At 40.2% G+C, this 11,338-nt stretch overlaps 1 protein-coding gene across 1 annotated transcript; it reads right to left on the bottom strand.

The window, feature by feature from the left end:
• Positions 1 to 1,696: 1,696 nt before the first annotated feature.
• foxj1b (forkhead box J1b) lies at positions 1,697 to 7,892 on the bottom strand. Its single transcript, XM_064322823.1, has 3 exons — positions 7,593 to 7,892; positions 6,560 to 7,183; positions 1,697 to 4,311 (listed from the first exon to the last, which is right to left on the bottom strand). Exons 2-3 carry the CDS (start codon positions 7,136 to 7,138, stop codon positions 3,493 to 3,495), a joined length of 1,398 nt encoding a protein of 465 aa, XP_064178893.1. The 5' UTR covers positions 7,139 to 7,183; positions 7,593 to 7,892; the 3' UTR covers positions 1,697 to 3,492.
• Positions 7,893 to 11,338: the final 3,446 nt, after the last annotated feature.

The raw sequence follows: 11,338 nt of genomic DNA, 5'->3' as shown, positions 1-11,338 counted from the left end.
AGCCAGACAAGCTCAGACTTGACCAAGGCGTATTTGTCTTTCCTTTGTTAAATAGCAAACTTTCATCCTCACAATTGCAGAGGGTGTAAAACTGTAAGAATTAAAGAAATACCGGTTTGAACAATAATAGTGAAACACCTCATTTTCAGAATGTACTATACTGATTCATGGACCATATCCAGGAATTTTATTTTATTCAGGAAAGACCTTCACTTTTTCTCCCTTGTGTAAATAACTTAACATGTTCACTTGTAAGTGAGCATATTCCAAACTTGACAAAGAAAATGCATAAAAGGTCCATTATTTATGGGTCACAGTGGACTGGTGTCTCACTTGCAAATGAAAGGGAGCAGTCTTTGATATATAAGACTGTGAACATTTTCCAGATCTCTACAATTATTTTGCATATGTATTTCTGAAAGTAATTCATCTCAGTGACATCAAAGATATTTGGTGTGACATTGTAAAAAGGAAAGGGGCATTGGAGAATGAACTGTCCAATGTCTTTGCAAATAAGACATATTTTTGTATGAATGCAAAGATTCCTCTCAGAACAGTTAGCCACAGGAAAGAAATCATTTTATTCTGGCCTCCATTCATTTTGGCCTCCGTTTGGATTTTTCTACAAACTGGGGATTACTTTCCTGCTTTCGAATACATAGGGAACAGATGTAAAAGATGGATGATAAAAGCAGGACTGCATCCTGGAGTTGGTGGGCTAACAGAGGGATAGCATAAATAATTGTGCTAGTTTCTCAGGCCACATCTCTGACCTTTGCTCTGCCTACCCAACCTTCCACTGGGAAGCCCAGTGGAGCATAGTGGGAAGCAGCAAGGGAGTGTGTTTCCTTAGGATCTGTGAGGTGGGAGGAGGAGTCATTGAATGTCCCAAATGGCTGTTTATCATCTTCTTCCAATCTGAGGTTAGCATTTACCACCATGATTGACTGGGAAAGCAAAGGACGCTGGATCCATTACCTGCTGACATAGGCAAGCTAACATAGTCTGAAGTGGCTTTACCACAACTGTATGTCTTACAGTACCTATGCAAGGTGGTGCAACACTTCACTCTTTGGGGATTTCACACTGCCTCCAATCTACTCTGAGATCCAGCATGTTATATTCTCCTTCATCCTGAAACCTTATCTTGATTTTTGAAGATTGCAACTTAAATATTTCTTTCTTACGTATACTGTTTATATTTTGGTCTTTAGAACCAAGGATGGATTGAAATATAGAATGTTTGTAAGCAAGAGGGTAAGAAATTGCCTAGAACAGGAAGACACTGTACACTAAAGGATAGACAATTATAACACTAAATCATTTATTGTCTGAAGTTTCTATTTTTAAAAAGATTTGGCACGTTTCATTTTTAATTTGGGAGATATTTTATTTCAATGTCCTATTTAATACTTTTGTTCTTCTCCAAACACTGTTAATATTAAGAATGAAACATCTCACTCACTCATCACTCTTTATCTCTTTCAGTATTGATCAATAAAATTACAAGTATTTTTGATGAATGCATTGTACTGTAGAATGGAGATGGAAATTTGAAAAAGGAAAATGAAATTAGCTTAAGTCTTGGTTCCTGTCATAAGTTACTAACAGCACTGATATAATGCAAGTATCTCACATTACAATAAATCTACGGATACCAAAATTAATTATATTGTAATTAATGAACAGGCAGAGATACATTTTAAAACCCACAATATTTATTGCATTGAGGCATTACAGCTTGTGAAAACACATAAAAAACCGATTGCACAGGCTGCCACCAAGCTTACTCAGTTCATACTTCACAGTGACTCAAGGAAACTGATTCTCAGAGTTACATACTTATTGGATTTATTTTTTCATTTTCTCCATTCAGACAGTTTTCTTTTGTCTGCCCATTATAGGAAAATGATATGTCCTGTTTTTTTTGTTCTTTTTTAATCCCATTATTATGAGAGATGGCTGAAAGTCTCATTGAAGTGAGCCACAGGTCAACATTCCAGGGAAAGTCTGTTTTCCAGTAATGGAATTCCGGTGTCCTCAACACCTTTTCAGTTTTCCTTTAATCATTTTGTAAATGGAAGCATTGTGATGGCAAACAAGCAGGAATCACCCTTCCAGGCACCTTGGGATGATTACCAGACCCCAAAACCATGTTCCCGTTTTCATTTCATGGTGAGACAATAGCAGTATGCAGACAAAGATGGTTGGCTCTGCATCAGTTAAATGTATTCCTACAAGATACAATCGTTGATGCATTAAAAATCCCATACAATTCTACCATAACCTTCCCAAAGTACCCACTGAATGGTGTCTGATAATTTACTAGTCTTCACAGTTTATGGTTTGGCTGATGGGTGAGTTGGGAATAAAGCACTTTCTGAATGACTCAGAGGGTAGCAGATGAAGCTTCCATTGTTCACCCATCCAAGAAAAGAGGACTATGGACCAATTACCACAGAGAATGTTTCCATCCATTAGAATGACAAAGACCATACACCATTCAGGATGCTATAAGGATGCACAAATGCAGATACACACATAAAAGTGGTCCTGTTTTCTGGGCAAACACAGCTTTGCATCGTGTTCAAATGGCTCACACAATGATAGGTCTCTCTCCACCACATGTTTGGCAGATGCTGAATTGGACCCTCCCAAAAATATTTAGAGATTCTTCAACAATATTCATTCACATATAGAGATGGATGGTGATTTTAATTCAAGTATGTTAAAGTAGCATTTGGAATTGTTCATTACGAAGAAAGAGAGCTTTATAACAGTCAGTATCTGAAGTATATTGCATTGCAGGTATCTTCAGTGATCCCACTTCGTTGCATCTTCAAATAACAGGAGAATAACTCAAAGGAAATACACTAAAAGATGCTATGCCTTCCATTCACCTGGTCCTATTTCTATGCAAGCTGTGGGGTGATGAGAAGTCTCCCCCATCCACAAACACAACTGTAGTCTTTCAAAGTGCATGTGCGTGGGAATTCCATTTTAAAAACAGACTAAGTACCTGCAAGGCATTTTGTTTTTTTCCTCCTCTAATGATTTTTCTACATATATATAATTTGGGCTACCAATACGTGGCATCTATCCACTAATTTATAAATGACTCCAATGTATACATCTTTTATATATATATATGAATGTACAGTATATATATATATATATATATCAATGAAATGCACTACTCTACATCTACCCATTCACTATTGTCCATACACAATAACTATAGCTTTTTAATTACATTCATACCTTCAGCCCAAAACAAAGAACAATCAATAACATATAAAAATGGATTCTGTGTAAATACAACAAACCAAAAAAAAAAGAAACAAAATGTTCATTATGTTGTAAAAATGTATGATGCTAATGTAGCAAAACAGAAGTCTGAGGGTCTTCCAACCAGCAGAGGGAGTGCATGTCTTGAGGGTCCTGCAGCAGGGAAGGGGCAGGGCTAGGGAAAGTGGGGGGAGGAGGGGGTGGTCACAGGTAAGACTCCACCCTCTCCCATGGCTGCATCTCGGCAAAGAAGCCTTCACAGAAGCTGAAGCCATGGTCCATGGTGATAGGGATGGCCTGGGCTTCCTCCTTCAGCTCCTCCCAGGGGTGCCGCTGATGCTCGGAGAACAGGGCCAGCTCTTCAAAGTGCTGTGGGTGTGGCAGTGGCTGCTGCAGCTGAGGGTCCCCCATGGAACCGCCCATTTCCATGTAGCTACAGGCCTGCTCTACCCCGCTGCCGCACCACTTCCCCATCCCCACAGGGTGGCGGCCCTGAAAAGACATGTCCAGCTCGCAGCCTAGCGAGCTCAGGGCCGCGTTGATGTCCAGGTCCTCAAAGTTGCTGCCGCTGCCATTGAACACATCGTCGAACACTGAAGCCCAGTCAAAATCTCCCTTCAGCGCCTCAGTCTCACTTTTCACCTCAGCGGCTAGCAGTGGGGATTTGGAGCCCCTTGCCAACTTAGCACTCCGCTTGGGCATGGGCTGTTTACGTTTGTTGCTCAAACCTGCCCTCTGATGAGGTCCCATGGGAGTCTGGAAGTGCCCTGTGCCTTGCTGGGGGCCATTTTGGTACCCCTGGGCAGTAGAACTGTGGGAGGATTCCGGGATGGGGGACATCTTGCTCTGCCTCTGGGTGTTGAAGTGAGTAGCTGGCATTCGCCTACGCTTGAAGACACCATTGACAAACATGTCAGCATACTGGGGATCAATCTGCCAGAAGCCTCCTTTGCCTGGTTCATCCTTCTGTCTGGGCACCTTCATGAAGCACTTGTTGAGAGACAGGTTGTGGCGGATGGAGTTCTGTGGACATAGGGCAAGCGAAATACTCAGCAATGGATTTCCATTCTGCTAAAGACACACTAACATTTTATTTAAAAAGAAACAATGAAGCTTTTATCCCAATGGAAGCCCTATAGCACATAGCTTAAGTATGTATACATGGGCAGGAAAAATAAACAAGATCATAATAAGTTCATGAAAGCAAAGAATCTCTCATGTTTGAAAACTCAGCTGGGACCTTAAACTGCTTATAAATCCCCACTGTGGAGCGTTATAATGCTCCCACTTGCTCCACAGCCCCTCTTGCTTTATGAGGAGTTAGGACTTTAATTCCCACCCAAAAAGCACACATCACTTTTGTGTGTTCAGCATAAATAAATGATAAGGAGCTGACAGTGCCAGAAAGAGGGAAAGAGACGAGATATTTTTCTCTGATAGCTATATGTAAACAGCACAGTGCCATATCTGCAGGGGTGTCTGCCAGCCTTAATGGCCCTACTTATTGTGCAAATCCATCAACACGACCGTGTTCTATCACTGACACCCAGATTATCCCTTCACAGGCACATGCCCTCTGATGTCATCGCCATAGCACTGTTCTGGGGCACATAGCTTTCTGCTGTCACTTAGAGGGTTTTGCAGAGAGAAATCCACATACCAGAGGACATTTTCTAATCAGGCAACTTGAGCAGAAACAGATTGTTTTATTCCAAATATGATTGTATTCCACCTCATATGGGCTTAATGCCAGAACAAAATAAACTGGACAGATCATTTTGAATTTCATTGAGCTCTTTCTGTCACATACAGGAATGGCATGATGTGGTTTTGACATATGCCACAAACAATAAAAATAAAATAAATAAAAAATTAAGCACTCCGTGGCTGCCCAGCATAAGCATGTATCCTGCATGTGTGAAATAACTCCAAAGAAAATACTCCTAATTAGGCTTCCTAGTAATGGTGCTCTGTGAATTTCAAATGTTATCCATTCTGCTTTGCTGACAGGGAAGTCCCTGAAGGGGTTCTCATTAACCGTCTCCCACTGGAAAAGCAGTAGAGCACAGACATACATGGGTTCTGACACAAATGGATCCTTTGTGAGAGGGTCCTATAAGTGGACAGATGTATAGCTACAGCTTTTAATCCCTCTCCTTTGTATCCTATATTCTTACTATTTATGTGTTTACGAGAGAATCGTAAAGGTATTATAAAACAGCAAAAACTAAAAACTAAAAAGCAAATTGTCTCAGCTGAAACTGAAATATAGTTTTCCAACACTTTGCATAGAATAATGGATTTGATCGCCCTCAATATACAAATGTAGCATACTTTTTTCAGTCCCCCTGAAAAGGCTAGCACTGCTTGTAAAAATACATGTGACTTTCACAGATTCGCCTCCTCTAATATATACAAACAAATAGTCCAACTTACGGATTATTCACTGTTAAGCAAGCAAAATATATGTCAGTTGAGGTACTGTGCATTTAACCTATGTATAATATCAACAAAACAAAAAAAGTTTCTACTGTAGCCTGTCCTCAAAATCAACTGTAACGCTTTCCATTCAGGATCCATTACCAAGGTGAATGAGGATTCATATTCCGTTTATACACTCTGAAACTTTGGTGGTAGTTGCAATTCTAAAGTAAATAGCCTACTCCACAGCGGTTCGAGCACTTATATCGAACGAGGTTAAAACCCGCAACGGTAAATGAAACTAATCTGTATCAACAGGCGATACCGTAGTATCAGTAGGCCTATTTGTTTGTATACCTACGATACAATAATACATGAATAAACGGCAAATTACTTAGTTTATTGTGCATGCTTCTTAAGAACAGAAACACTGAACAGGTCTTAGCGCGACTTCTGGTCGCGGAGACCGTGTACCTTTAAGAAGGTGCTCTACGAATCTCCTGGGTACCAGTCGAAGTGGCTGTTGTGTAATTTGGCGTAGCCTACATCTGTTACACGCGCACCACGGCTGGCAGGATCAGCTCATACATTTTTAATAAACATGGCTTCTACTCAGCGCCGTTAGTTATCTAATCCACAGAACCTGTGAAATATATACACACCTACGCAAAATGGAAATCAACTCGTGTTTTTAGAATTGCACAAAAATCATCTCAACATGTCAACCATAACTACCATGTAGTCAATGCAGTCAATGCAAAAACTTCGTGCAGATAGGAGGTGATGTGGTACTCCACCCTATATCGCTTTCTTCTCCCTCATCAATAATCAAGCGAGCTGAGTCACGTACCTGCCAACTGGGCTCAGCGTGCCTGTAGTAACAGAAGTTCTCTGTGATCCAGTTATAGATGGCGGACAGGGTGATCTTGGTTTGCTTGCTGGCTTGCATGGCCATACAGATAAGCGTTGCGTAAGAATACGGCGGTTTCACATGATGGTTCGTTTTATAGTCAATCTCCTCAGGCGGATGACTGGGCGCTGCAATCTGCCGGTGGTGCACGTAGTTTACTGCTTGCGGGTGCAGGTAACTGGTACCACCTGCGTTGGCAGAGGTGCTACTGGAAGTAATGGGGTTTCCCAGGCACTGTGGCATACCTGTAGCCGCCGTGTCCCCAGCGGGCGGGCTAGCGGGCGAGTCGGTGCCTCGCGGGTGCAAATGTTTGTGATAAAAGTGGTGCGGGAGGTAACTGGAACTGGGAGGTCTTTCAAGGTTAGCGCTAAGGATGGAGAAGTCCTGGAGCCACTGGAGGCTGGTTAGGCTATCATCCAGATTCATTGAGCCGTTGATATTGTCCTGGTCTTCGGGATGGAGCATCAGCCACTTCTCCTTAAACTTGGCGGCGATTTCAGGACACGTTAGTACAGGCATTATTGGCAAATCGCTAATAATGTTTGTTAACGTCTGTTGTACTACCTGAAAAACACAGATTAGCTTTAAATGACTGGGATAGCCATATATGATAAATGCATCACTCACAAACAAAAGCCTATTATCTTTGTCACTGATACCGTAGGCTACATGAGTTTATACCCCAACAGTTGCAAGGAAAAAGTAGGCTATTAATTGAGCATCGTAGTTTAGCACCAGTAGCCTACTATTACTAAAATAATATCATTTTAAAAATGCATAGCAATGGCACAGGCGTCAGACGAATTGTCTGGAATTAAGAGCCATACAAATAAATATAGCGATTTAAATATGAGTAACACTTATTAAAATAAATAAGCCTATATGCATACATTTCTTCTATATATTTAACGCTTCGACATATCATTCACATCGGTCAACAGAAAATAGGAAACCGATGCACTTGTATCCCAACCTGTTGCAGTAGCGGAGCGCTTCGATGTTCCCTCGTTTCAGAGCTGCGCCGGGAATGTGGTTCTCAACAGCAACAAGTGAATTAGGGGGGGAGGTCTCAAAAAGTGCGTTTAAACGTCAGGAAATTATGTGATGCAACATGAGAGACTGATTCAGTCCTGTTCTTCCCCAAAAATAAAAATAAATAGTGTCCAGTTATGCGTCGTCTAAAGAAAATCCATTGCAAATTAAATGGCTTGTAGTAAAGGACTTAAATGCGAATGCGTGCCTCGCTGCCTCTCTTTATCACCGCTACTGGTTTTAATGGCCCTTTAAACAAATTGCAGGCCGGTGATTGGTTCCTTGGTATCTAAGTTTCACCTTTCTTTATCTCTACTACTTGAATGGAAGATGCCCCCCAACCTCCAGGGAGTGTCGACAATGAAGTGTCTAAGCCAATAACGAAGACACGTAGCCAATATGTTTCTTCCAAATACACCTGGTTCAAAAGATTTTCATTATATAATGTTACGCAACACTTGTGTTCCGAAAAAATAGCTTAGAGCTTGTATGTTCAACAAATGTAGAGAAAACAACAGCTGCTTTAGCCTTCGAGTCGTGTTGTTATATTAAAATATTCTGAAGGCCTACAATAACCCATAAAATCTAAATGGCTGTCTGCTTTATTGCATTTATTATGGGCTTGTGATGTGTGATTAATAATTTCAATCAGGAATAGACTATTACATTCATATTCCTCAAATATTACTGGTTATGCCTGGGAATATGTTGACATTCGAGGTATTATTTCATGGATATGGCAAAAATAACAGAAAATTTGAAACGTGATTTAATTCGCGATTCAACTCTAGCATTATCAACAACAAGCTTTTATAGGCTAAATAGGCGAAGATTTCGCATATTTTGAGCAGAAATCTGCGTTTCGTCTAACTTCCTCAAACGAATTCGTTTGTCGCTCAGTGTGGTCTTGCTTTCTGTGCCCATATGGTATGTCCAAAACATATAACATCTGTTTAATTATAAAGTTATGTATTCATCAATGAATTTATAAACTAAGTTTGATCTTTTTTTGGCATATTGCCCTGAATATCTACAATGTGATCAGATAGTTACAAATTAAAATTCTAACATCGTTTGAGCCTACTGTTATATGGAAAAAAAAAAAAAAAAATCAACATTACTATAGGCTACTTTAAAAACTTGTAGGGTGGCTTGCCTCTCAATTTCTTTCGCCCTTGCATTTTGAGCTGCTTCAGGCTGGTATTGTAGGCTACTTTGTTCTAAGAATAAAACCCTAATTAAAGGAGGAGGAGGGGAACACGAACGTGCGCATTAGGCTGCATGGCGCGTGGGCTTTCCTCTTTTGACACTGATCTGTGCAGATAATGGCAGACGCAAGGCTTCACGTGAAGGCATGATTCCTTGTGTCAAGATTGAAAGGTGAGTGATGTGGCACTAATAATGCTGCCAAAACTGTAGCCGGCAACGACGGGTGCAACAGCGCTAAAAACTGGCGCCACAAGCCCCGCTTGTGGTGCACTTTGTCCTCAACATTCCATACCCATTGTGAACTCTGTAGGAGAGACACCACCGAGTAGCTAATAAAAAGTTGTCAGCAATCACTCAAGCGAATTGGGCAACCGGTATCCAGCACGTAGCCAACGCCATTCTCTTGACTTAGTTTTTTCTTCGTAGTTCTCGTTTCATAAGATTGAAGATTGAATTATGTTACAAAAGTGAGGCAACAATAAACGTTATGTGAAATAAATTTAGCAGGTTAAGATGAAACTGTCTCAATATCTCAGGCAAATATGTATAATGAGCACCATAACGTTTGGGACAAATGTGTTTTTTCTTGACTTTGGATCTGTACTCCACAATTTTAGATTTGTAATCAAACAATTCACATGTAGATTCTCAGCTTTTATTAAAGGGTATTTTTTATACATGTTAGCTTCATGCCGAAATTACAGCAGTTTTTATACATAAGCTAGTTCCCCCATTTCAGGGCAGCATAATGTTTGGGACTAGTGCTTTGCAGGTGTTTCTGATTAATCAGGTCTGTTCACACTAGCTTCCTTAGTGCAGCTATAGGAGCTTTCAGTATCTAGACTTGATTCTAGGCTTTTGGATGCCTTTTGAGTCTGTTATTGCCATTTGTCAACGTGAGAAGTAGAGTGCCAGTGAAAGTCAAGGAAGCCATTATGAGGGTAAGAAATAAGAAACAAAGGTCAAACCTTAGGCTTTACTAAATCAACAGTTTGGAACTTCACTAAGAAGAGAGCACTGGTGAGCTCAGTAATCGCAAAAGGGCCTGGTAGGCCAAGGAAGACCTCTACAGTTGGTGAGTGAAGAAATCTCACCATAATTAAGATAACCCCCCAAACAGCTGTTCAATAGATTAGAAACACTCTTCAGGAAGAAGGTTTGGATGTGTAAGTGACTACTGTCTGCAGAAGACCCCAAGACAACTACTGTGTCTACACTGCAAGATGTAAATGGCTAATTAGCTGCAAAAAACAGGATTGCCAGGTTACAGTAAGAAGTACGTAAAAAAGCTAGCAGAGTTCTGGAAAAAGGCCATGTGAACAGATGAGACCAAGATTGCCTTGTATCAAAATGAAGTGCAAAGTGTGGTGCCAAAAAGAACTGCCCAAGATCCAACATACCCTAATTCTGAAGTGTACAGAAGCATCTTTATCGGCTCAAATTCAAACAAATGTCTCCAAAATCACCAGATGCTGTTTCATCCTCATTCAAGAGAAAACTTATGGAAGCTAGCCCCCAAAACAAGCAGGAGCTGAAGATACAGTACAGCTGCCGTACAGGCCTGGAAGAGCATCACCAGAGAAGCTACTCAGCGATGTTTATGGGTCACAGACTTCAAGCAGCCATTGCATACAAAGGATATGCAACAAAGTACTTAACATGACTACTTTCAGAATGTTTGGGATAACATTAATATATCCCTAACATTATGGTGCTCTGAAATAGGGGGTATGTATAAGAAGTGCAGCAGTTTGTAGAAGGTGAAAGTGTATAGAAATACCCTTAAATAAAAGCTGAGAATCTGTACTTTTAACCACACATGAACAGCTTGATTGTAAATGTAAAGTGGTGGAGTACAGAGCCAAATCGAGAAAAAAATGTACTTGTCTCAAACTTTATGGAGCATACAGATGGATTTACTGAGACAATACTGGGCTTATAAGCAGAATAGTGTATCTAAACAGCTATAGACCACATTATACATAACTACTGGTGAGGTACTACCTAGTTTAAGTTTAGTTATTCAATAATCTACATCTCTCCAAAGGCAAATGTGTATTAAAATATTCTGCAGTTTTGAGTAATGCAGAAAAAGAAAGTAATGAGTAATGGTTTCTTTTTATGGATCTCTTCTTCATGAGGAACAGCTACCAACTCCAACTCATCATGAAACATGTGCATAACTGACCCTCAAAAGTTTTACAACAACAGAATATAGTAAATAAAAGGGAAACATACTATCTAGAATGTCAACACAAACATATAAAGCCTGACAGATTTTTTCATTTAATCTGAGAACCTCCTTTATCATGTTAACCCAGTCATACCTAAAATGTCACTTTCCTACTTCCTGTCTTTGTTTGCATTTAACTATTTATAATAAATTAATATGTGATCTCTCATATTTTGACAAACAAGCGCATTTTACACACAGTACATGCTGATGAAACCAAATCCAAAACATTGTCATTTCTTGTG

Source organism: Anguilla rostrata, chromosome 2 (genome assembly GCF_018555375.3).
Source record: "Anguilla rostrata isolate EN2019 chromosome 2, ASM1855537v3, whole genome shotgun sequence".
NCBI classification, from domain to species: Eukaryota; Metazoa; Chordata; class Actinopteri; order Anguilliformes; family Anguillidae; genus Anguilla; species Anguilla rostrata.
This window is presented reverse-complemented; position numbering and strand designations above follow the sequence as displayed.

Coding starts and splice junctions, on each gene's coding strand:
- foxj1b (XM_064322823.1), bottom strand. CDS start 7,138: ATGCCTGTACTAACGTGTCCTGAAATCGCCGCCAAGTTTAAGGAGAAG. Junction 4,312..6,559: donor ACGCTGAGCCCAGTTGGCAG/GTACGTGACTCA, acceptor CTATGTCCACAG/AACTCCATCCGCCACAACCT.